This window comes from Oculina patagonica, chromosome 1 (assembly GCF_052425735.1).
Source record: "Oculina patagonica isolate OP01 chromosome 1, crgOcupat, whole genome shotgun sequence".
Classification (NCBI taxonomy): Eukaryota; Metazoa; Cnidaria; class Anthozoa; order Scleractinia; family Oculinidae; genus Oculina; species Oculina patagonica.
In genome coordinates, this window is record NC_135758.1 from 9,236,149 (window position 1) to 9,263,744 (window position 27,596).

The 27,596-nt window shown below is 36.5% G+C and overlaps 2 protein-coding genes across 6 annotated transcripts in view; one reads left to right on the forward strand and one right to left on the reverse strand.

Moving 5' to 3' along the window:
• Positions 1–27,596, forward strand: part of LOC144654855 (ras-related protein Rap-2b-like) — a 47,867-nt gene that overhangs the window by 14,080 nt on the left and 6,191 nt on the right. For both annotated transcript variants that reach the window (XM_078515082.1, XM_078515091.1), the window contains exon 3: positions 20,990–21,195. In XM_078515082.1, coding sequence (XP_078371208.1) covers positions 21,129–21,195 — 67 coding nt within the window. In that variant the 5' untranslated portion in view covers positions 20,990–21,128. The remainder of the gene's footprint in view (positions 1–20,989; positions 21,196–27,596) is intronic.
• Positions 1–27,596, reverse strand: part of LOC144654669 (neuropeptide FF receptor 1-like) — a 41,210-nt gene that overhangs the window by 12,204 nt on the left and 1,410 nt on the right. The window contains exons 1-3 of one of the 4 annotated variants that reach the window (XM_078514896.1): positions 24,302–24,500; positions 17,815–17,847; positions 5,929–6,045 (exon numbers count right to left, since the gene is read on the reverse strand). The gene's annotated coding sequence lies outside the window, so the exon portion shown is untranslated. Of the gene's footprint in view, positions 1–2,852; positions 2,976–5,928; positions 6,046–8,513; positions 8,579–17,814; positions 17,848–24,301; positions 24,501–27,596 lie in introns of those variants that run through there. The other 3 variants (XM_078514888.1, XM_078514902.1, XM_078514911.1) reach the window with 3 other exon arrangements.

A 27,596-nucleotide genomic window follows, 5' to 3' on the forward strand; every position in this document is an offset into this window, starting at 1 on the left:
ATTTCCAATTTTTGTTTTGTTCACATTGCGTTTTAATACTGTGGCTAATCACGCTAACAAACAAGTCGTTTGTTTTTCGCTTTACCGGAGAAGCGTGAAATTTAAATCAATGTTGAAAAGTGCAGCCCTTTGATTCCTTTCGCAAAATACAGAACATTCATTTAGTTATAAAGCAATAACATGGTTTCTTGGTTAGCAAAATTACTATCCTCAGTCCACTACCTGTAGCTTTCTATATCCTCAATTTGTTATTTAAGTATTAAAGATCTGTGTTAGAGAAGCACAATTTTTACACTTGAATTGTTAACGAAACAGACACCAGATTACAGTACGTGTAAGGTTTCACTGAAATCTAGACGGCTGCCGTCCCTGATTTTTTTTTTTCAGTGAACTTGACCGTAAGCCACCGTTTGCAAATCCCTGATAAGAAAAGCAATTGTCTCTTAAATACAGAATTCTGCTATTAAAAACTCATAATTAAACGGTCTAAAAATTAAGCGTCCGGGAAAAGGAATCTGACCATCAGATATTGTAATTGTCAATATCGGAGTGCTCAGTCTGGCTTGTCCTAGAAATATTGACCTTACAAGGTCTTACAAGATAAAGTGAAGTCAACATGGAGTGGGCAAATAGATAGAATAAATGGAAGGTTTCATGCAGTGACCACATCTTTGCTTTATGTTTTTTTCTCTAATATGCCGCGACAATGATGCAAACCGTAAACTGATTTTTTCCGCATGGCATTCAAGGAGTAATTTCTATTTATTATTGTAGTTGTGCTGTGAGATATCCGTTGCTTGTGGTGGCTTTCTTTGAACGAAACATTGTGTACTGATCTAGTACGCTGTTAGACTTTCGTTAGTGTTGGGTGTACGTTTTGTGTCAATTCTTCAAAAATCCTCCAAGCTGAGTAGCAATTGGCGGAAATCCGACTACGTTGGTAGGCTATGTAGGTAATAGGCAAAAGGAAACTGTTTTCCTGTATCTCTACGTACTTACTCCTAAGTCGATAAGATGACTTTTTCAGTTCGGGTCAGGAGTTCCGTGGTTTCAACACGAGTAACAAAAGATACCCCAATTTTAATTAGTATTATATATTTTTTTAAAATTCCACTAATCCTGAAACCTACTTACTTATTAAATATTTATTTTGTTAAGGGGTCTATTAATTATTGTAACAGACCTAGCGAATTATCTGATCGGATAAGTCATTTTGCCCTCCCTGGTGAAATTGTAACCTTCCTTTCTGGTGAGTTTAGTTCCTTCCTGATGTAAATTTTACTCTCCCGGATGGATGCCAAATCTCCTGCGTGCGGAAAAAAGTGCTTGAAAGTACTTCCACGGATTTCGAGACATTTCCAACGTTAGACTAGCTCAATAGCTCAATAGGAGGCTAGCTTTTTCTCTTATGGTCATACGTTTCTCGGCTTGTTTAGCATATATATCATGGACACAATGGATTTTTTGTTTGTATCCTAGCAACACCGATTTCAGATAAGCCGGGTAATTTGCACATGTCAAGTGAAATAATATATTACAATCGCTTTAATATTGTGGGTCATAATTGATATTTTCATTGGCCAATTTTCACACGTTTTGTTGGATTGAGGTTACGATGCCATTATCGCCGACAAAAATTTCAAAATTAAACAAACTAAATTGGCTAATAAAAATTAATCTTGGAACCGCATAACAGTATTCAGTACGTTAGGAGCACTGAGTAATCTTCATTCATTAATTTGTGGTTACAGTAGAATCCCGATTTCTCGATCCCTCGTTTTCTCGAAACTCCCACTTTCTCGAACCAGTTTTCGTTTCCCTTGGATAGTACTTCCCTGTAATTTTACCCCCGATTTCTCGAACCAATTTTCGTTTCTTTTGGATAGTACTTCCCTGTAATTTCACCCCTAATTTCTCGAACCAGTTTTCGTTTCCCTTGGGTAGTACTTCTCCGTAATTTTACCCCCAATTTCTCGAAGTAATTTCAGGTTCCCCTGGAGGTTCGAGAAATCGTGATTCTTATATATCTCCTCCGGGCTATATAAAGGACACTAATTTTAACATGAATTGGGGCACGTACCCTTGGTAGATGCACTTATTCTAGCTATATCGCATATAAGAATTCGACAATACCTTAAGCAGATCTGTATAAATCTTGTCAGAACTTTTCTGTACCTCGTACTTAATTGTCGTGCAAGCGATGTGCTTTCGTACCTCAGACGTTATCTCTTTTTGTCCGGAGACTTGGGGAACAATGAAGTAATTTGGGTAATAGGAGTTGCTTTAAGCCTGAGTAAAATGTTTTAACAGTGTCTGAAAAAGACCTATTGGGTAATAATTTGTCAACACCAGTGAGGGAAGGGCACATAATTATTTGGAATACAAACAACTAGAAGCTAGTCACGCTATTTTCTGTAATCTTCCTAATAGATAATTGGTCTTTTGAACCAGTTAAATCTAAAAATAACAGCTGTTTGAAGGATAGAAACAAGTGCCTTAATTAATTTCAAGGTTAGATCAATGTTTATGAGAATGTGACCCATAATTTGCAGAAATACTCTTTGTTTGTTGTCTCCGAGATTGTATCATTGAGTAAACATTAAACTTGCATTGCTTTGGAGTACTAATTTTTAGGAAGAAGAGTGTTTCTTCAGATAGCTACAGAGAATAAATTAAAAAGAACAAACTAAACGTCGAAAGTAACTTGACGTGCGGATGAATGATTACTGTTATCGTTTACGACAGATGTACGCATGCTTTTATTGTGGATTAAACTGGAAAATTACTGTTTAAGCAATCAAATGATGTAATCACATCGAAAAAGGAAGCAAAACGAAAATCAATTAGCTCACCTCGCAATATTTCATCAGTTCTTTTAAGGTGTCCCCCGTTTGTGAAACTGCAACTTTCAAATATTCCACATTCGATAAATTTAGGTTCCCTTTACAATGCTATCGTCCACAGGATAGATGATCGGAACAGACAGAGGGACATAATTGAAATAACTGGAACTGGGCTTGGCTAGTTATAAAGCTAAATATCTTTAATATTACCTTACTATTTGTTGGTTTTGAAATGGCTCGACAGCCAATTCGAGATATTTAGCAGGCATCATTTAGCACTGCCAAAGTCAAAGCCAAAATCAGCTTTCCTTATCTCGTCGTTCCTTGTCGAAAAACGATGCCTTTAATGACTATAAGCTTGACTGGAATGAGCTTAACTTTGGTGTTGGGTTAAAATGGTCAGTCTTCAAATTGAAGTGCTACCGCACGTCGAGTGTCTTGACTGTTATTAATAAAATTTACCAAGAGGTATTAAAAATCATCTCATGGTGGGTCATTACCGAACTGCTGCAAGAACTTTAACAATAAGAAGCCGCATAATCCTTTTTAATGCAGTGAAAGCATATTAATTCAACAAATTGTTTTGACCAGTTCACCGTTAATCTGTTAATAAGATTAACAAGCGAGGAACGAGAAGCATCCATCCTTGAACAATTATTCTTTCTACACTTTGGCATTCGATTCTTTATCAAATTCCGTGAAGTCTTTAGTGTAAAAAATTGTCAAAACGTAAAATTCCAGTGGCGAGCTTGATTCATGACCATGCCAACAAAAAGCAGATATTCAAATTGGGATTGTACCAAACAAAACAACCATGTTTTTAGAATATTTTCTTTCTCGGTTTAGATTCACAGTCATTAAGTTGCCAGTAAAATTAAGGCACGATAGCATGCGTTTATCGATAGATCATATTCCACATTTCCTGATCATGTGAGACTATAAATCAAATTGCTGAACTGGCCTCACGTGATGCATATTTTATTGGAATGCGTTCTGAGCCTTTGGTCTCTCAATAATTCTTGCCGGTCTGCGGGAGTTGCATTGATATATAATTTGGAAGCCATTTTAAAAAAGTTCCTGTTTTTTCTAAGTTGTGGATCCTAGAAGTACTCCTTTCTGTATAATGAAAACGAAAGGACAGAATTATGTTATGTAGATTGTAGCCCTTCTTGCAACCAAAGTTAGGCGTGTAACACCTGAAATGTATATATTTTACTGCTAATATAACTGGAATAGTAAATTCTTGGGAGAGCCATAATTAAACAAGCTGACTTATCGACTGGCTGTCATTTATGGACATCCGTTCCAGTAGTTATTACACCCTTACGTAGTAAGCTGTTATGGCTGTCCTTAGCTCTATAGCCTTCTCCCTTTTTCGGTTGTTGATCATTTCAGACATGCATTTCCTCATTCAATGATACAACAATTGAGTAATAAAAACGATCCACGCTTAAGCTAATGGTTTTAAAAAATGTTTGCTTGCGTTTGTGACACATAAAAGTATTAGGTCTAACTTTAAGTCGGTAGATAGACTATGTTAATTAAATCGGCTTATGCTTTCTTGTTATCAGAAGCGAAAACATCTCATTGCCAAAATTGAAATAAAAAAGCGACTACAAAATTTTTACTTTAAGATGATAATGTCGTATGTTTTACTCTGACCATGGTTCTTTGGTTCTTTATTATGAGTAGTAGTAGTTTTTTGATTTGTGCAATTTTTAGGTCCTTAGGCTCACTACACTGTCTAACAATTTCCATAATATAGCTCGCAGCCTATTACGTAACAACATTCAATACATGCTAGGCTACATGACCTAAGTCATTTTTTTTTTTAACAAAGCAAAGTCTTCCCATCGCAAAATGTTGCACTGTTGTGTTTACCGCAGTTGTGTTAGAATTGCACCAGAAAACTTAAAATAAAACTTAAAATACACGTGAAACAAGGCATTGATTCTTACTTAAGTTTAACTATGGCTAGACGAAAGGAAATTGTCGCTATTTGGAAATAAAAAGCAAAGTACGCCCAGAGGCAACACTATCTATGATTATTTGTAAGTGAAGTAAACCTCGAGGGCTAAATTTAATTACGCAAATAAAAGGGACAAAAATTGCAAATTTGTGATTTACTGACGATTTCCATTAGAGTATCACTTAGATCGTTTCTTTTGTTTCATGCCAGCTGTATCTTATAGTAGAATTCAAGTTAATTAACCGTAACCCCCCCACTGTTTAGAGTACGATTGCAAAATTTCGAAATGGTTAAAAAGCGACGCCCTCAGCGCACATGAAATTGACTAAAAAATAATTTTACGAGGTTCCTTTTTTAAAAAAAAAATGTATTTCTGCGTGTACCTAAAATTGCTCTTATGTTATGCTAAAAAGGAATTAGGCATCTTAAGCTTAATTTAAAAATCAGGATGTATTACGTAATCTGGTATACAAAAACTAGAATGAAAATCAATTTATATACTCTTTAATTAAAGGACTAAGAAAGATTGAAGAAAGCGATAGGCACACAGGAACTCGTCAAAATCAGTCATGTTTTCGACAAACTCATAAACGTTGAAAGTTTTGTCACTCGTGGTATAATTAAGTGCATTAAAAGCTACAAGGTATAAAAAATAATTGCTACAGTAATGGCAAAGATTTTAAGGGGTAAGATCTATGAAAGATAAAAAAACGAATTTCGCAATTCACACTGCTGTTTTTGTATATACACGAAACTCTCTTGTTAGAAGTTTTTGCTTAAGAATTCGAGACTTTTCGATCATATTACAGGGAAAAATAAACTTAAATTTGTCATATTTTTCCTTTGAAAATTAAGTCGACAGTAAAAGCAAAATGAATTCGTCGCACACACAACTTTCTACGAATCATTTCCGCTTTTTGAATCAAAGTTATTTCTTCACTATTCAAAATTAAGCGACGTTTTATCATTTTAAGGTTGCGAAGCATTTTTTAAAACCATTTAAGACTTTCTCCAATTGAAAGTAAAGCTACATATCGCTAGTAAATGTTCACCGATCTCCGTGATACCTCAGCTTCAATAAACGAAACACGCAGTTTAACAAAAGTATGGACTTACCTTTTTAGAGCGATCGGAGCTTGATTCCTTGTTCACCTGCTCGTGTCTGTTTGCAATATGACTTTTCTCCAAAATGGCTTGTCTTTAAATCTTCCGTGTTTATCATTAAAATCAGACCTGTGGGTAAAACAATAACATTCAAACCATTTTACTTTCAATGCAAAACTGACAAGAGGGAGTGGCTATGATAATCGACACCACACGAACTCAACTGTCGGAAGCAGTCAAAGACACGTACATCAAAAATTTCCTCTAAGCAGATGATGACTTGACATTCTTATCTAGAGTAAGAAAACTTGAAGAATAAAATATTCATGCAAAAGCCGCAGCTTATTCATTATGTAAAACTTTTTGAGTGTGTGTATCGCGTCTATTAAAAATTGCTTCCACAAATGATGCTTCTTTTATCAGAAGTAAGTTGGTGCTGAAAAGGCGTTAAGAAAATTATTCGAACAACTGACAGTTCATCGACACTTTTGTTCTGATAAAGGTTTGCCATGAATACGCCATTTGTTGTTTTTCTTTGGAATTCAGCACACTGCGGTGTCTTTGATTTTCTAAGCTGTCGTGATTTCAATTTTTATCTGTTGTACAAACTAAGACCCGATTTTGTTTTTGTTCTCGACTAAGGCAACTTAACTATACACACTCAAGTTCTTTAATCAAACAATTAGTTTACCTTTGTGTAACGAAAAGAGACAAAATAAAATAAAGGAAAACATCAGTGTGGCAGTAAAAAGAAAACTTGAAATTTCTACTTCCTTATTTAGTTGCAAGAAAGCTTAGAAAAGAAATCTTTTCAGCTTGAAATTGAACCACTTGAAATATTGTACTGACTGTCCATATTTCATTTAGTGCTTAATAGGAGAATTTTACTAGAACATCAAGATGACTTTCCCTTGTTGATTAATTTTATAACTGTCGTCGCATATCTGTTCGGCAATGTAGCGATGTTGTGAAGAGAAACTAGAGTTTGTATCACTTTGAACTGTAAGATACATGTTATTCTCTTAATCACGTATTGTAAGTTGAGCTACATGAAGTTTATTCTTGAGACTATCTATTTAAATGATTTTTTCTTTTCGTTTGCCGGCTATCGTTTGCGCTGTAAATTTTTTATGAATTCACGTTTTCACATTTATTTATTACACCAGACAGTTCCTAAACATTCTGAACAAATAAAAAAGTGTAAAACCTTTTGTTATAAAATAGGGCACGCAACAAGTCGTATCTCAATTCTGAATGGCTTTTTCCAGATGGCACTTTCAATCAAAACATTATGTCATATCTACAATGATATTTATGCATACAAAAGTCATTTCCACAACTCTTTTTATACACACGCAGCATTCCAATCGTTTATGTTGCTTTTTTCCATTTAGAACTTATTCACACAACAACTCATTTACTACTGCAAATGACTTGTTTTAGTACGTGATATTATTTAAAAACATTAGTATATCTATATTTTATTATTATTTTTTTATTTTTCTTTCCTGCAACGTGACATGTTTTTTAGAACTTTCACGTACCAAAAACACATGCGCAACACGCAAAGAGGTGACTTGGAACACGCAATTGATAAAAAATGTTAACAATAACATATCCCAAACACGCAAATGCGATAATTAATCAGTTAAGAACCACGTTCAAGCTATCTTGGATTCATTGTGGAATTGTATCAGCACTTGAAAACATTAGGTGGCGTAGTAATTAAATCATTTTTTCTTACATAATATTGTGTTTTGTGATAATTGTCAAATTCCCTTGCTGCCATTGGTTGAATTTCATAATCAATACTTAAAGACGAACAGATAAATATTGTTCGCACGTTCTTGACAAAAGGAAAAAAAGAAACTTTTTTATTCGTTTAATAACTTCGAATGTTTTTCACAGCATTAGTGAAATGTTAAACTACATTATACATGTATTTTTGCCAGATTTATGTCGGAGTAATGTGAGACAGAAGATTTTGTAACCTGTTAATAATTTTTAGTTTTAAATGGTTCTGCAATCACCTGTTTGTGAATTCGAGCATGTTCAATGACTGTATCAAAGTTTAAATCTCTATCGATTGAAAATAACTCAAAGATATAATAAACAAGTTTGCAGGATATCAAAAATAATAACAATAATGCGTGCACTGATTAAATCCCGATTGAGGAAATAAGTCGTCGCAGTAAACTCGACACATTCTCTAAAGTTTCATGTGCGAGAGAAAAATCACTGGATTTCGACGACTGCTATACCATGTTGTCTTGCATGTTTTTACTGAAACAGGTATTGTATGTACAACATGTTAGCACACAACCTTGTTATTGCCTTTTAAAACATCAAATTCAGTATTCACCGTGATACACACGTTCGTGTTTTTGTTATTCAATATATTCACTTAATATATTGTTCGCTGTTTGACTCAACAAAACTTTACAACTTCTTGATGACTCAGCCAGATAAAACATATCTTTCTCGATAAGATTTAGTTTTGAATCCTTTCGCAGGTTTTGATAAGACTACCCATTTGTAAACGTCAACATGTGTCGCTAATACATAAACAGTGTAATGAGAAAACGTGATGTCCGTACCTTTCGCAAACGTTCTAAGAAGTGTTCTGTCTGCATGATGTGGAAATGAAAATCTTTGCTCCCTTCCCCGCTTGAGGTGCAAAGTTACTTACGATAATTTGGTAGTACAACGTGCTTTTATATCGTTTTCCTCGTAAATAAATAGTTCCTTTTAATATATCCGCGTAAGAATTATGCTTTTCGAATTACGACTTGTCAAGTTTAACGACTTTCCCATCTTTCCGATAGGCCATTATCATAAGTGTTTGTGAAACGATCGAGTGTTGCCGCCAAATGAATAATTCGTAACATAAACACTTCAAACAAGTCCAAGATTAGCTCAAGATCGTCGCTTTAACAAGCACGTCCGCTTGGAAACTTTTATCTCTCTTTATCTCGCGACCATTACCCCCCAAATAGCCTAAGCTGTCTTCAATTAACGTTTTTCGTGCTAATTTCAAACTTACAAAGATAGTTCAGTAGTCAGACGGTATCAGAAAATTTATTGCTAATGACTTCACGTGACATAGCCATTTTTATGACTATTAAAAATAATGGTTGGGCGTAAGTGGCCGCTAAAAAAAATTACGGCGCTTCTAAGGCCATAAAATTTGGCTTGTTATGGTTTTGTTAGCAATTTCCCAAGTATTGTGGTTAAATAAATATTGTTGTTTACTTTATTGTCTACCAGTACGTCCATAGCTGTTTTAATTTACTTATTATTCTCTATTGATGAGATTGTTCTAGCATCGCGTGCTCTGGCTTTTCGCCGAATTCATAGTCATTTGTCGAGCCTCACTGAGCAATACCCCCAAGTTGGTTTTAGACATCAAAACTGAAATGTTTTGCGGTTAAGAATACCGGTCTCTAAGAATCAGACAATTTCTCGATTTCGCGGCAAGAGGATGGAACTTCGATTTCTTTCATACTTTTATGTTAGATAGGCTAGGGTATAACTTAAATCACTGTATAGTTCTTTCGATTGAATATCCTTTTATTTTAAAGAAAAATGCAAATAACAAAAATCCGTTAAAATCGTCATTTGAGGCGCTAAATTATTCATGATTTTTGCACGAGTTTGAGAGCCTCGCGTGCAAAAACAAATCACTCTACCGTCTTTTAAACACTCAAACCATAGTGAGCAATCTCTAAACATCTACTGAAATGATTTTGGGAAATATTGCGTTGTTCTTTGTAGACAAAATAATTTTATTTCGAAGGCATACAATTCACTGCCGTAAAAGTACTTGGTAAATAAAATTAATTTTCACCATGTGCGAAACCTTCAAATCGTTTAAGCTTCTGGTGGTTGAATGTTAAAAGAATGGTGTATAAATCCCTGTAAAAATTTCTCCGGGCAAATGATTAAAAGCGACGTGAGATCTTTTCGAATTCGGTTAAATATGCAAATATTTGACCTTCCGCGGTCAACTTTGAAGTTACGGGTCAGAAATAATTTTTGTTCCGTGTTCCAAGTCCTAACCCATTTAAGACCAAATTAAGCATATGAAAAAAATATGTAATTTTCTAACCTTTATCTGCTGTAAAAGGTAGGTTCGAAGGCCATTTTAGCATGATTACGGCTCTTATCATTCGTCGCATCTGAGCTTCGTTTTCCTTCCGCGGTCAACTTTGAAGTTACGGGTCAGGCATGAATGCCATGAATATTTCAACCCGTGCACAAGTCTTAACCCATTGTGGGTCAAAATAATCACACACAAAAACATTATGAAATATTCTAACCTTAATCTGCTGTAAAAAGCAGGTTCGAAGGCCTTTTAAGCACGATTCCGGCTCTAAGCATCCGTAGTAATTTGAGCTTCGTTTGTGCAAGTATGTCATATTTAGGGCCTGTTTACATGGAGGTGGGGGACCCCGGGTAGGTGAGGTAACCCGCCAAGGTGGGGTAACCCGCCTGTCCATATAAACTCTCATTTTTTCTCGATCGCGTTTACATGATAGGTGGGGTAACCCGCCTAGGCGGGTTGCCCGGTCTGCTGGGTAGGGTAACCCTCCCAGCCGGGGTCGTGTTTTGCCATGTAAACGTTTTAAGGTGGGGTAACCCGCCTACCCGGGGTCGACTCATGTTTAATTTGAAAGTTCGCCAAATGCAAACTACACAAGCCTATGGCTACCTACGGCTTCAGCTACGGCTACAAACCCGGCGAGTTTTTCCTATAGTTTCATCTGCCCGTGAAACGACAGTGCGAAAGATGCTTGAAGAATTAAAAGTGAAAGTGAAGCATCAAGCGTAGGCCCGAGCGAGTCTCGCGCTTCGACTATAAACAACAATGACTTCGACAAATGCTTCGACTGATACTTTGCCTAATCAAGTAGTTAGTCGAAACCACAAGATGAGAGAAATCCAACGTAAATACTGTATATAAAAATTACAAAATGAAATGCGATAGGCGACTTCAATGAAATTTATTTCGAGACCGAACTGGCTTGCACTTCACGAAAATATGTCATTGTATGGCCTTCGATTTTCACAGAAACGAATTTGGCTCCGAAGTTCAGTAACTGAGTCTAGGAAACCACTGAAAGGAACGAGAGAAAGAAATAAACGGAGCCATTTTGTCTGTTTACGTGCTAACCTCGTGAAAAGGTCACCCCGGGACCCCGGGGTGATAAGATTGCATGTAAACGCGAGCTAATTTTCGACCACGGCTGGGCGGGTTACCTCACCTACCCGTGGTCCCCCACCTCCATGTAAACAGGCCCTTAGTGGTCGAAATCCAACCTGTGATCAACTTTCGGCGCTTCTCGTCACCACTGCATCTTCTTCGACGGCATACGCCGATTGTTAGTATTGCCTCGTTAATAGTACACAAAAAATAACATCTGATCGCTAAACGGCATGATGTCGGCGCTTACAGTAGCTTACAGTCCCATCTTGTAATGGGCCGTCTGTTCGTCACGCAATACTGTGTCATGGACATTTTTTTAGGGGGTGGTAGGTGGGTGTGGGAAAGGTTGAATATGCGGAAATGCTTGATTTAATACTTTATGACAAGTACGTACTCGAGCCAGCAACAACAACAACAACAACAACAACAAGTACAGTGATATCTTTAGGCAGACAAGATAAAGCACACGTACTGTCAGTTGACAAGCGTTTTGGGGGGTGAGGGGGTGGGGGCCGGGGGGTTCTTGGTTGGTTGGTTAGCAAAGTTTTATTTTTTTTCACAAAGATACCTAACCAAATATCACATGTCCTGTATAAATGGTTAATGATAGAAGTAACGATAAGTTTTGATTTTTTTTTCGTGATCGAGTGGCAACTCAATAAAAACATTGCATCGCAATTTTTTTTCGCCCTACGGTTGTTGTTCTTTTAAGGCCCTTGTTCGTGGAGCTCTTGACAACCTCGTTATACAGTTTTAATATAGTAATGAAGTAAATGGTTTGAACCCAGTATCAGGTCGTAAAGTGTGATCGTCCGGTTGAGAGTTGCTCTGAAAACTCTAACCTGCGATCAGGCTTTCTCCGCCGCGAGAAAAATAACTTCTGATCGCAGGTTATCTCGGTCCATAAGTAGGGTATCATTTTGGCAATGTGTTCCGGGTGTGATCCTTAGATAGGGTACCTAAATTCTATCAGCTAAAATAAACGCCCAGCTAAACGAAAAAAGGTATCTTAAAACTGAACTTTTTGTTCAAGTATTAGTAAAGAGATTTTATAAAGATTTGTGTTTTGCCGTGTGCGGTTAGCCGTTATTTGTGTCGGCAAGGAACGCTTTTCCTCCCCTTGAATAGATTGTTATTTTTCGGTTTTGGGCCTTAACGAAGTTTTCAAGAGCTGCCTTGAAAACACCAAACAAATAGCTAGCTTCTGAAGTTTGGTTTTTCACGGGAAAGAGTCATGTTAGAGTTAACTAAATTAATACTGGGACTTGTGACTGCTGATATCCTTCTCACACGACAGTAGAATCAAAACCGCAAACTCCACGAACAAGGGCCTTAAAAGAACAACAACCTTCCATTTCCAGTGAAATAAACTGAACTTTGAAAAAAATGTTCACGCGCTGCCTTTAAGCAAACAGACGGTGCCAATAACTAGCACGACCAAGGTTTTGTTTACTTAGGAAGCCACTAAATTAAATTTGGCGATTTTTTAACACGCCGAATTGCCATAGCAATTTGCTTATCCTTTTTAGCAAAGAGTTTTAGCACTGAGTTTTTTTTTAACATGTTTTAATTTCGTTTAAACTTCAAATTAGTTATTGTTGAATTTAGACATCATGAATTCGACAGCATGTTCAAAACGGCACCCCAAGAAAGTACTTTGTTACAGGTTGACGAATGACCACCCAAAGCCACAGGTCACCCAGATTTACCGTAGGGCGAAAAAAAATTGCGATGCAATGTTTTTATTAAGTTGCCACTCGATTACGAAAAAAAAAATCAAAACTTATCGTTACTTCTATCATTAACCATTTATACAGGACATGCGATATTTGGTTAGGTATCTTTGTGAAAAAAAATAAAACTTTGCTAACCAACCAACCAAGAACCCCCCGGCCCCCACCCCCTCACCCCCCCAAAAACATAGACGCGAGTTTTTCTCTTCTTTTTCGGTTCTACAGTAAAAAAGGGAATAACTACTTAAAAACTCTACTTGTTTAGTAAAGATTTATATCCTCCTTCCACCCCCGGTATTACAACCAACCCCGCGCGAGCAACAGAATTCGCGAACAGTTGCATTACACTGTACCAAACGCTTGTCAACTGACAGTACGTGTGCTTTATCTTGTCTGCCTAAAGATATCACTGTACTTGTTGTTGTTGTTGTTGTTGTTGCTGGCTCGAGTACGTACTTGTCACAAAGTATTAAATCAAGCATTTCCGCATATTCAACCTTTCCCACACCCACCTACCGCCCCCTAAAAAAATGTCCATGACACAGTATTGCGTGACGAACAGACGGCCCATTGCAAGATGGGACTGTAAGCTACTGTAAGCGCCGACATCATGCCGTTTAGCGATCAGATGTTATTTTTTTGTGTACTATTAACGAGGCAATACTAACAATCGGCGTATGCCGTCGAAGAAGATGCAGTGGTGACGAGAAGCGCCGAAAGTTGATCACAGGTTGGATTTCGACCACTAAATATGACATACTTGCACAAACGAAGCTCAAATTACTACGGATGCTTAGAGCCGGAATCGTGCTTAAAAGGCCTTCGAACCTGCTTTTTACAGCAGATTAAGGTTAGAATATTTCATAATGTTTTTGTGTGTGATTATTTTGACCCACAATGGGTTAAGACTTGTGCACGGGTTGAAATATTCATGTCATTCATGCCTGACCCGTAACTTCAAAGTTGACCGCGGAAGGAAAACGAAGCTCAGATGCGACGAATGATAAGAGCCGTAATCATGCTAAAATGGCCTTCGAACCTACCTTTTACAGCAGATAAAGGTTAGAAAATTACATATTTTTTTCATATGCTTAATTTGGTCTTAAATGGGTTAGGACTTGGAACACGGAACAAAAATTATTTCTGACCCGTAACTTCAAAGTTGACCGCGGAAGGTCAAATATTTGCATATTTAACCGAATTCGAAAAGATCTTACGTTGCTTTTAATCATTTGCCCGGAGAAATTTTTACAGGGATTTATACACCATTCTTCTAACATTCAACCACCAGAAGCTTAAACGATTTGAAGGTTTCGCACATGGTGAAAATTAATTTTATTTACCAAGTACTTTTACGGCAGTGAATTGTATGCCTTCGAAATAAAATTATTTTGTCTACAAAGAACAACGCAATATTTCCCAAAATCATTTCAGTAGATGTTTAGAGATTGCTAACTATGGTTTGAGTGTTTAAAAGACGGTAGAGTGATTTGTTTTTGCACGCGAGGCTCTCAAACTCGTGCAAAAATCATGAATAATTTAGCGCCTCAAATGACGATTTTAACGGATTTTTGTTATTTGCATTTTTCTTTAAAATAAAAGGATATTCAATCGAAAGAACTATACAGTGATTTAAGTTATACCCTAGCCTATCTAACATAAAAGTATGAAAGAAATCGAAGTTCCATCCTCTTGCCACGAAATGTTGGATTCTAAGCGACCGGCATTCTTAACATGACTCAGATTGACTCAGATGCAGAAAAAAATAATTACTCATCTGAATGGTATGAAGTTTTATCTCACCTCGGCTATGTAATTATAGTCACGTGTCTTTTTTTCTCGTCTATTTTTGCGTGTTTCCAATTTCACAAGTATGACCATTTTTGTAAAAAAATCTATAAAAACATATAATAAAAAAAACGGCAAACTTGAATATTTTTTATGAACTGAAAGTTTTCTTTTTCTTTAGTCTTAAATTTTGATACATTTTAAATGTAAGCACAGTAATGTGGCAATTAAATTTTTCCTATGATTAAGTATTTTTTATTTCATTTTTCTGTCATTAAGCGAGTGCTTAACAAGCTATTTTTTAATGAAGTTTGTGGATTCGTAGAAGTCGCTAAAAATTGATGTAAATATGTAAACGGCGCTTTTTTTAGCGAATTTGAAGTAGTTCGCCGACAGCGTTGTCGCGTTTAAATGAATTATATTGTGACTGCTTTGAATGTTTGAAAATTTAAAAAAAACACACAAGAAGCACCCAAAAACCACAGAATGGTATTAATTATATAAACATGGGAATTTTTTCAAGAAAATAATGCAGAATTGGTATTCATTTGAAAATATTTTATGTTACTAAATATAACATTTGATATGTATCAGGGATACTTAAAAAAGACCCATTAAACCATCAAACGTTAAAAGCAAAAGTACCAATGCAAGGAATAAACTATTGCATCTCTTTAACTGAAGTTTCAAAAATAAATCAACAAGGGTTTTCTTAAGCAATTCTTCAATTCACTACTTGTTTTTTTTTTTTAAAAAAAAAATGGTTACAGCCGTTTAGAAAGAAAAAAACGTATTTGCGTATTTATTTAATAAATTGATGTAGGGCAGTAAATTTACGAGAAGAACTCGAAAGTTTGCGTGAGCCCGAATCGTAGGCAAACTTTTATTTGAACGTCAAGTACTTTCGACTAGACCAATAACTAACTTGTAATTACTGCTCAGTGCGGGCTTGGTGAACGCGGGACGATAGTTTTCTATTAATTATTTAATTATTTTATTCTGGAAATTCCGCCATGTACGTGCTTCACTGAACTGACTGGAGTAATGACGCATATGATGTATGACGTCATTACACGGAGGCTCAGTCAAAGAAACCAACGAGGAAGCCCAACGGGTATAAATCATGAAGTTAAATTGGGCTGTTTCTATTTAATGATCACTAATCAAGTTTGGTAATACTCTGGAGTAAGTTGGGCTCCACATTTAAGAAAACCAAATTAGCACTTCGTTCGGTACTTCGTACCTTGCGTTACAGAGAAATAACTGTTTATTAAAATGAAATAAAATGTAATATTGGTGTTTCAGGCGATACGGGCAAAGAGTTTGTTGCATCACTTAATGTTAAGGTACTTGATACCAATATTTAATTGAAAAATTTAAAATTGCAACGTAATCGTGCACCAAATTAGAAGAAGATTATGATTTATTTTGTTTTCTCATTTAATTTTTATTGCCGGCATTTGACCATATTGCAAGGTCGCTTCTTTTTTAAGGTTTCGGAAATTTCCAAGCCAAGTTAGATTTTTCAACAAAAAACTATTTTGAAAAAAAATCCCAATATAAGAAGTGTATTTCAAAGTACCAATATTATTGTTATTGTTTTCGTTATTATTGTGATTGTTGGATGGTTTTGAAATATTAAATTTTATATTGACATGAGAAACGTTTACGCAGTCACTTCAGAAACAGAACCGTGGAAACCGGCCATATGGCAAGCTCGGTGAAATCTGAGTTACCACACGGAAAGCAGGGCCTGATATTATGTTGGGAACTGAACAACTGCACTGTGTTCTAATCGCAGGAGACCAAATAATTTAAAAATATATTATCGAATACAGTCGCCAATTTAAAATAAAAATAGAGTTGAAACAATCACAATGATATGAATGGTGACATCGGAATTTTCAAAATTCTTGGAATGATGACATTGAAATATTCACACAGGCTGTTTACAAACCTGGGCCTTCTAAGGACATTTTTGAAATAAACTCTGCTTCTAGTGGTCCTTAAATGTTGCAGTTTTATCTTAGTGACGAGAGCTTCCCGTGTCAATATTGAGTCATTTGATTTTTTTCGAGTACTTCTGACAGCCAAGATTTCCAACTTCCTCAGTTAGCCCACGGCTTACTCCCGTCACAATTCAGAGGGTGGTATGTGTAAGATCAAATCAGGTCAGATCAGCTAGTTATCGTCGTTTAACTTCTGTTTTAGAATGTATGTTAACTTAAGCAAATAAACCTGTGTGTTGTTTTTGTTCTGTGTAGATCAAACCAAGTTAGCAAGGCTTCTGACCCTCACTATGTGTGTACATAAATACATGAGCTATGTGAGTTTAGTTTACAAAAAAACCTTCTTGTGATCAATCATACTATGAAGAGTTTGCATTCATAATCAATGCTAAGATATAAAGTCATCTTTCTTTTTACTGCTAATTTCACTTGTAACTTTTATCAGTCGTGAACCCGAATTCGTTAATACCAGAACGTGTTGATCAAATTGAGCTAGCAATGGGCTTCTTTAGATGACAGAAAATAATGACATACTTAATGAGACAGTTGAGGAAATAACATATTTCTATCTCTATGTTAGGAAGATGATCTTCCATTAAACTGTTTACAGAATTTTGCTTGCTGTTGTTTTGGTTATTAAAGTAGAAGGTTTAGACTCGAAACTTCCCATTTGCTTTTTACTCCCATTAGTATAAAACAAACAGCAATTATTGATAATTCTAAACAGGTGTTCGTGAAGTATTTCTACGTGAAGTAATTTCTTGGTATCGTTGCAAATTTGACCCCAATTATTTTGTGTACATATTTGTGATCATCTTTTGATTAGATATCGCAATGAGAAGCAGGCCTATTGGCATTATTTTAATTCTTTCTTATGATGCTGTCTCCAAAGTTCAGCTTAAAAACAAATTGTTCGACCGGGCCCCAACTCCACTATTAAAACATTCATAGCTTTTAATTAATTAAGACTAGACACAGACATGTTCTCGTGTGGATTTGTAATTAGTTTAGTAAAAATTAGTTAGTGAAACAATTATGTTGAAAGTTAAATCCGATTTAAGTACTGCTTTAAACGGTGCCGCCACCTTTTGCCATGTTTCCTGTAGTTTTCAACTGTGCACCTAATAATAAAATAAACTTCTATAAAACAAACAGAACTTACGTAAAAAGATTATCCTCTTATTTGTTGCACCGTCTGTAGGGAAAACAGAAAGAAAAACAATTATTGTTCTACTATTAATAGTTACTAAAGAAAATACCGCCGTGAATTATATAACTTGGTTGGGTGGCTGGCTGATACTAATTGTTTTAACTTCCATTTTTAATTCATCGAACATTGTACACCGTGAAGAAAAAGCTGGTTCAACGCGTTTCACTTCATGATCTGCTTTTCTTTTCAGTAAGTGCCTGGCCTCAATACCTTAAACTGACAGTTGCTGATTAATTTTGTTCATGATCGGGGACTAAATGTGACGAAGCAGGAAAATGATTTCAGCTGGCCTGCAAAAACCAGTATAAATGCAACATTACATCTAAAGTAACAATACGCCTAAAGCTCAAGTAGTTACAATCGAGTAACTAACAGAACTCAGCAAAAGCTAAAAGCAAGTGTTTTCGTTAACCCGGTCAACTCTCTTTATCGTGTACGTTTTGTCATAAAGATGATTGTCCTGTGCCATAACGGATAGTTAAAATAAATACCTGTGGGCCAAATATGACTAAGTAGCTGTAAACCTCTTTTCTACGTCTCTCAAAATTATCGAACCCTTTTGCTGCTTTTGCCAATAAACAATGCTTATGTCAAGGTGACTTTAGCTTTTGTGGTCCGCCAATGATATGGTATGAAATTCAACTAACAGCAGGCCTACAAATTCGCTTTGCATATAAGGGATTTAAAGGGGGGCATATGGAAAATGTATTACCCCAAAACTATCTTCGGTCTTTTCTTTGCACCTCATTTGTCTGAGTCGTCTTCTGCTTCTAGACGAGATCAGGTCTCACCACAATTTTGACAAAAGAAACCGAGAACAAGCAACATGGTGCAGCCTTAAAAAAACTCATGTCAAAGTGGATTCGTGGCTTTTGTAGCTAGGCTAAGGTTGCGATTGAAAGTTGTTATCTGATTAAGCTGTTTTCACCACCTTTAATTCCTTGCAGAGATCACGTAAATGCTGCTATTGAGAAAAGATAGCCCCACAGGGCTAGCTGGCATGTAAATGTCAACTGGAATTCGACACCAACCGTCAAATTAACAAGCTTGTTTAGTCTTTTTTCACGTACAATTTCCCGAAGTTATAATGACATAATGTTAAACAACATTTTTGGCATGAAAAAGGAGAGAGACTGACACAATTATGTTCCGAAAATAACGACCGCCCGAAAATAGCTATATATTTTAGTGGATGATAGCAAATCCTGAAACTAGATTAACCATCAACGTAATTTGATATTTTAATTAAGAAACAATAAAAATAACCGCTATAATAATCTGTGTACCAAAAATTACAAAAATAATTTATTTTTTGGTGATCCTCAGAAAACATAAGTTTACATCTACATCGACAATTAATTCTGTCGGTAAAGTCGTGAGAAATCACACCGACGATCCTTAATTAAAATATATTACAAATGTGAAGTTACATAAAATAAAATAAAAAGTAAAAATAATGTGTAAAATTAAATAAGAATTACATCAAGTCCTATTCTGCCTTACATATTAACTCATTTTAAATTATTTGCAAAATTGGTTTTAAAATGTGGCTGTTTGGAATCAAACTTTTTTTTATCAAGTTCAATTCTTACTGTCATCCCTGTATATAGGACAATGTATGATTCGTCTACCTTACGTTGGATCGGTCAACAAACACTGCCCATACACGTTTCAACCACGCTGTCAACTACCCGTAAGTATCGGCCTCCAATAGTAGCGGCCCTCTGAATGCCAGGCAATAGGTAGGAAGTCCCAAGTCCCAAAGTAACGAGGTTCGTTACTTTCGGACAGGGGGGGCGGGGAGAAAGCCGGCACTTTTCTTTTCTTCTCACGTCACTGAGAATGTTTTGGCGGCGTGGAATAACAAGCGAAAAATTTGTCACGGTTGAAATTTAACAACCAAAAAGTGGGAAACAATTTCAGAACCACTGGAGTTATTTTTAATTAGTATAATTCACAAGCCTTACTTTTGCCAGACTGGTCACCGTTATCACTGTTTGTTGTTTTGAGGATGTCCGGAAGACTTCAAATAATGAACTTTGTCAAGCTATTCACTACGCCCTTAGCAACCATTCGATAGCTACTGCGCAGTCTCGGTTGCCCGGCACCGCTACGATTACTTTTTGAGTCGTGTAACAAAGGAAGTTTCTTCCCCCCCCCCCCCCTGCTTTCGGAGCATTACAATTTTGATTGTGTCTCATAGTCAAGTGAAGTGATGTCCTGCTTCTTAAGCTAAACCAAGCAAATAGGCATCTTTTACGGATATATTGATTGGTCAGAAAGTGTAATCTGCAAGTCACATGCACGCCAAGCGGACCTAATTGACGTGTGCTTCTTTCAACCTCGTCCCCAGGGTCTCTCTGGAACGAAGTTGTGTGCTTTGCTAGGCCTTCGTGAATTGCGTGTATTCCCACTAAAATTCAAAACACGTATTGAGAGCTTGTTTGAATCGTATGGGTCTTCACTCCGATAGGTAATTTAACACCGTTTAACTTGATTTTACGAAATGGTTATTTTATTTTGCGTGAAATGTGAAATGACCATTTTATTTTCGTGAGCGTGTTCTAGACCTCCCCTTTACCACCCTGTTAGAATATAGGCATGAATTCTTCAAAATGAGAACAGGAACCAGCTCACTCTGAAAGAATCAACAGGACTCTCTTATCCATTTTCGATTTCCGCCGTAAACTGCTGGGTGGTCCCGGCTTGGGTTGGTCAAACGATCTTATGATGCAAGAAGGCAGAGACTGCACGTAGCTAAAACAAGGACATATAAACACCGATTATACCAAGCCAGTCATTTCTGATCTTCTCCCGTGACATAAAGTTTTCGGCATAATTTCTGATACGGTGTGCGTTGCAGACGACCTCAAACCTGGTACAACGTCCTGCGCAGGGAAAACAATGGAGTTAGAAATCCAATACTCCATGTCAATCAAATGTCACTGAAATGCTCACGCTATCCATCACGCGACGCTTTCCTCGAAAAGGTCAGCTCTTGACTTCTGAATTAGCTCCTGCTTGGCATAATTAAATGTTGCTTCATCCGTTAGAAGCTTCATTTCAGGCGCAATCGTTGGATTATTCGAATGTGAGCCGACTCTAAAGCAAGTATTTATACCTTTAGGTCAGGTAGTCGTATTCGGTTACAGTTTTGAAGGTGAATTGTTGCAACAACGACGGTTGCATCAGGTCAGGGAACGGAGCAACAACTAGACACGCTAAATGAAGAACGTGCCTTCTTGAAAGGCAATACCCAGGAACTGATGGATGACGATCACGGTAAACCGTTTAAGGTGATCGTTTTCGGCGAAGCTGGAGTTGGAAAGTCCGGTAAGGCTAGATATTAAGTCTAGTAATCTATAGATGTTTAGGCTGCGATCATATCAATGAAATATATGTAGTTGCAACCCGATATCATCCGCAAAACAACGCACTTTCGAGGATTATTGTATATAGAATTAAATCTCTGATAAATACAAGATATACAACTTATTGCTAAGATTCGAAGAGTCTTAAATCAAGAACAAAACAAATATTACATTTAATAATACCACCAGCTAGCGTTCGTTGTCAAACAGGAAGATGGTATCACATTAAACCCGTCATGAGGCACGACCTCGGCCGATTACGATCACATCGCTGAAGCCTTGTTTGCACGCGATGTTCTTGTTTGTAGCGATGACCGAGATATATATTTCTAACAAATCCCTGAGCACCTTTATGTTTTTAAGTTAACCCCTTAATTCCCAAGAATGAACTACTTTGTGTTTATCCTTGCAACTGATATCAACTGCCTGTCAACTGAACAGACAGGCGGATGTCAGCCGGTGTCACTGAACTCGAGTGTTATTGTCCTGATGTAACACCAAGTTCTTAGAACTTACATTGAATGAATGAACCACCGTCAGTAAAGAGATTTCGTATTGCGAACTAGCTTGGGACGGAAATGTTTTGACAGGACTAGACATTTGACTGATTTGTAGTTATCTTGGCATCATGATGGCGACTCGCTTAAGAAAGCTTACGTCAAAAAGGTGGAAGAAGGTCACGTGATAGAGTTGTTCGTGCCAAGAGCTACAGTGGTTAAACTGAGCAACGTCACGGACAACGCATCTTGGAAAAAATGGCAAAGTTTTTCAAGTTTGTTTTTCGAAATCCGTCTTAATCTTCGTCGTTCCAAACCATCCTTGGTTATTTTCGCGTTTTTATTACTCCTTTCTTGCTTTTATATGTCAGTTATATGACTATTATTTTAAGGTTTCCTTCAATTTGGAAGGAATCAGAAAATGACTGAAAATATCGTGACATTGCCTCTGTAAGGAAAAATGGAAGTCACTAACGTTCAACACGTTTTGCTTAGTTCTTGGTCTTTCACGTGATGGCCACAAATTCGCACTTTTAATGGCAAACCGAAAACTAGATTCTTGTTTACCTGCATGTAATGGTCTGCATAAAAACCATGGCTCGCGGTCATTTGGCGGATCACACTTCTCGAAGAAAACAGTCATTTCATGTTTCACGGCAAAAGAATTTAGAACTGTTGGATGATGAAAACAGTCTCTTAATTATTTACTGGGCTATGAATAGAACTCGTGCAACGAGCCGGTGCATGTGATGTCGGTCAGCAATTTGGCTGGTTATTTAGGCGGGGCTGGACGTACAAGGTCCTTATGTAACGAAGCCAACATTGTTAGATCGTTTGTTAAACAAACGTGATCTCAGTGACAAAAACCCTTTAATCTTTTGGAAATCGTATAAAAAAGAAAACTTTTGACAACATTCTTTTAAAGAGAGGTACGGGGAAACCAGGTTCGCACGGCAAAAGCAACCTGGGGAGTGGATGGCTTGTATAAGAAGCGGAAATGAGAGATATTTCTGTTTAAAAAACTGTAACATGTTTTACGTCTTTTACGTTGTTTTGACGGTATTTATACCTCCACGCGACCAATTGGTTCCTTTTTGGGAAAAAAATTCCCGTAGGGTTTGACCCATTGAGCACGACAGGAATCGCACTTGATAGGCTGACGTGGTGACAGAGCACTTGGCTCGCGTCGGTCGTAGATTTGAACCGACTTCTATGAATTCAACAGAACAAAAAAAATTCGTACTTTGTCAGTAACAACTTGCACAAGCCAACTGAGTCTTTCTTATGGCGTGTGCTATCAATTCACGGTCGTTGTTTTTCGACCAAAATAATAATGTCCCTCATTCGAAGCTGTTTACGTGACTATCTGTTTAATCCGATTTGAAAAAAAGCACCTGCAGCTGTGCAAACATCCAGGTTACGTAAGAACAACTGTGACCTCTTTTCTGAAGTTTAACAGCTCGAAAGTTCTAAATCACCATTGCCTACGCAGCCTGTAGTGAAAATGAAAAACAGAAAACATAATCGATTTGCGGAAATTTAGTGCCCTTTTCGAGACGTTTCGAATCACACACACTCATTATAAGCTATTTATAGAGAAAATGTACGCAGCAGTACATTATTGATGTCTTTTGGTCAGAGTAAAGTAATCATTGACTTGCTTCCCGTCACCATGATGAAGTAAACGACAGCATGTCAGTCAGATGTTGTATGCTTTCATTACTTTCCTTTTCAAACACCTGGTCGTTTTATCATCAATAACTGCCACAATTTCCTTTCTAATTTTTCAATAGAGGAACCGATTCGAGTCAAACGGCGGGTAATTTCAGAGCTCACTTCCGCCACCCAGATTCAGTTTCTACAAGTTTCTACAACATTCAGTTTCATGTAAAAGAAACACTTTATAATTTATAAAACGCGGATTTGCGCAAGACCTTCGTTTTTAGTGTCCCTTATTTCAATTATGATAGCAGTACTATTAATGAAACAAGCTTGAACGTAACTATGTTTGAGATAATACTGGCGGACATTTTGGCAGCATGGCTTCCTAAAACCACCAGTGTCAAGTTAAAAACAAAACAATGGTTGTTTCAAAACAACCAAAAAGGGAACTACCTGCCAAAAACAAAAAGGCAAACACAAAACAAAAAACAAAAAAATATGTTTTCGTCATGTACATAATATATAACACTTACGGGGAATTGTCCGTGCACTGGGCGATAATCGAGTTGCTGTTGTATCATAAAATACGGAATATTGTTGTCTACCGCTTATCGCTTTGATCATTTCATAAGTGTATACACAAGTCGAGCAACAAACACAAAGATGCCGTTTACCTTGCGAATCCTGAACTTATTAGAAATTAAATACTGTTTTTGACTGAGGTCAGTGCAATCTTCAAATAGTGTTTAAAACATTGTACAGTAAACACACAGATTAAAAAAATGTAGAGGTAATGCTTGAAGTGCTGAAGCATCAGCAGATCAAATAAGCTACACGTATAGTAAAATGACTCATAAAGACTTTCGGCGTTAAATGGCATTAAACTAGAACTAAGCGTCGCTATATTACCTGTTGATGTTTCTGTCGACGTCTTCTATTCGAAGTCGGGTGTCTATCTCTCTTCAAGTATAAGATGTACCTTCTACGACTCAAATTTCTAAAATGAGTAGACTTTGAGTTCTTGAAATTGTCTTCTCAATTCAGTATTCGCCCCTGTCTGGTATTGCCAGCAGGTAAGCGTCATGTATCGAGTTCCTCGGTTAACCGCGCTTGTATCCGAATTAGATAAACTGAAAACAAAGGGATGCTTTTTTATAATGCATTTTACAAGACCGGATAAAATCAAATCAACCATTTGGTCCCATTTGGCAAACAGTACCCCACAATAATTACTCTTGTTAACCCACATACCATGTCATAGTACAGTAATTACTATGTACGAAAATGTATATGTAGTTATGAAGTATATAAAAAATCGTGTTTGGCTTTTCTTCAAGCTGTATCGGCACCTGTTTTGGTGTTTGAATTATGTTTTTATATAAAAAAACAAAAACAATCTTGTCAACATGGTGTGACAATAGTGTTATAGAAATAGGAATACTCGCAACGTACCGGATTAAACACCCACTCTTGAAACGCGATTTTCTTAATACGCCCTCTTTGGTAATTTAAAAACAAAACAGTAGGTATCTTTTTTCGTTGGGTTGTGGGTTGCATTGTACGGATAACGTTCGGATGTTGCAGTGGAAAAGTCGATTTTTGGCTTATACACATTATTTAACGGCAATCTTAACATGTTTTATGAAAGTATGGCACAGTCAACACAGCATGATTTCATGTTTAACGTGATCAGTCGCATCATCATAGGGTTTTATCCATTCAGGTTATTCAAATCTCTTCCTGCAATCTGAAAACATGATCTATAACCACAAACAGGAAACTCGATAATTGTGACTTCTTTGATCCGCAAACATCTGCTCTCAAAGATAAGTTTTAATCCGGCACGCTGGACAATCTGTTCGTTCGTTCTACCTGAGGCCGTGTTCTTGGCAGATGATGGTAAAACAAAGTGACTCTTAGGTATGAAGGAAAATTAGCAATTTAGTTGTTATTATGTGTCTTGATCATTTAGCATATATCTTGTTAACCATAACATTATTAACTGCCAAATCAAATTTATGTTGATTATCTGTCGGTATGCCCTTATAACTGTCATTCGTTTTATCTTATAGATCAAAATTAATTACATATTTCAGCAACTGAGGGAACAATTTTTCGATTAACCCTTAGTCCGAAATTGGATTTAGTCTTGATTTTTTTTATTTTTTATTTTATTTTAATCCGAGAAAATTACCTTGTAGTTGATTATAAGAAAACTTCTACGAATCATCGTCACCAAACTATTAAAACTGCTTTTCGAAAATTTCGTTTGACGGTTCATTAGTTAATGCTGTTGTAGTAAGGTTACTGTACATAGTTTTCTTTTAAAACGGAACAGAAACGCTAAAAACGGTCATTATGTAAAAAAAGAAAAACAGAAAAACAGAAAAAAGACTGAGTTGTCGATTATCTTTATATAAAAATTATAATGTAAGGTAAAAGGGTTCATAATTTTTTGCCCTGCGTTTACCAAGGTTTACTACTTTGGAAGTCCCTACATAATCGTGACAAAATATGAATATTCCAACCAGTGGATACTTTTATACGTGATTGATAAGGCAGATAACACTTATTTGCCGTGCCGTTAAAGGTTAGAATTTACTTTGAAGCAAGGCATTCTCTTGTCTTAAGTCATGAATTAACTATAACATATTTTTTAGATGCCTCGAGCAAAATAATAGTGAATAATGATCAAAAACGGCGTCAAAGAAATCCGCGTGGTCTGTTATGACTTGTTTAAGCAGCTTAAAAATGTTACAACATTAAGAAATACAGAAGTAATTCCTCTTGTTCTTTTTCTCGTCAAACGCTCTTGACTGTACCTAATCTTGTACATAAATCTTACATGATATATAGCCTATACAGGAAGATTGATGTGAAAATTAGCATGATGTTGTCAGCTTTTTTGTAGTACTATAGCATTGATGAATTACTTAGTTAGTTTCACTCATGTGGAAAATCACTTCTTCCAAAGTATCGCATCTTGAGCCAACCGTCTCGTTGCCCTGTTTTCTGTATTTAACAATGAAACGCCTTCATTTACTAATTTACTAAGGTAAAGCAGTAATTTTTATGGCACGGTTCGATTTCAGCCTATTCAAATTTAATAGAAACGTGTAAGTGAAGGACAATAGGAAATGTGGTTGCACGACTGGGTGGCAAATTACTTAATTAGAATTTCGGAATGTTGTTTGTCGAGCAAAACAATCTTGGTAGATACAAAAGGAAAATTATACCACCTGCAATTAAAAATCTTGATGATTAAAAAAGGTGAAAGCAGGCATAGTGGAACATTAGCAACAGACGTTGAATTTTCCTATTTTCGTCCACGGCGATTTTTTTTTTTTTTTTTTTTTTTTTGGGGGGGGGGGGGGATGTACTTTCCCAATCATATTGGGCAAATGTAGTCTTTTTTTTAGTCTGGTGCATCAACGAAGGAATTTCAATACAGTCAGCTTTCAAAGGTCTCGTGCGTGTATCGACCTCCATTTAGCACGCTTAATGAATGCATTTGTAAACAATCACCACATTGAAATATGAGTGACTGAATAACTAGCTGTAGGCATGATGAGAACATGATAAGTAAATGTGAAAAGCTGTCACAGTTTTCGCCATTAGTAAAAAATTCCCAGTCGTGGTAACAAAACTATACTTCAATCGAACCGTGACAACTATTCCTCTGTAGTAAATAATAAAGATGGTAAATTTTAAGCTCGGTAATAAATAATGAAGATGAAGTATTCAACATGACACGAGCATGGGACAAAGAAAAATTCTGAGTCCCCGACGGGAATCGAACCCATGGCCTCCCAGATACCGGTTTCCAAAGTAACCTGATAGGATGAAAGTGGTAGGTTGAATTCATGTTTTTTCCATTCAAGTTTCCTTGTGCGGAAACCTGCTAACATAATTGTGATCCTTTGCTTATATCAGAGAGTAAGCTTTGAAATGCCTTTTTCAAAGAAGGGCAACTAAAAGGTCAACTTTAAATCATGGAATAAAGAACAGATGACATCGGTATTGAGCTGGAGAGAAAAATACATGTTATTAAGACCAATATACAGTTATTACTATTGACACAAAAACCTGTGTTTACCCATCTAAATTGGAAAAATTGGTTAAATTGACTTTGAAACGCATTGTAAAACACACAAAGTCGTCTTTTTTTCTCATTCGGTCCCCTTTGTTAACTCGTTGTCTTGAT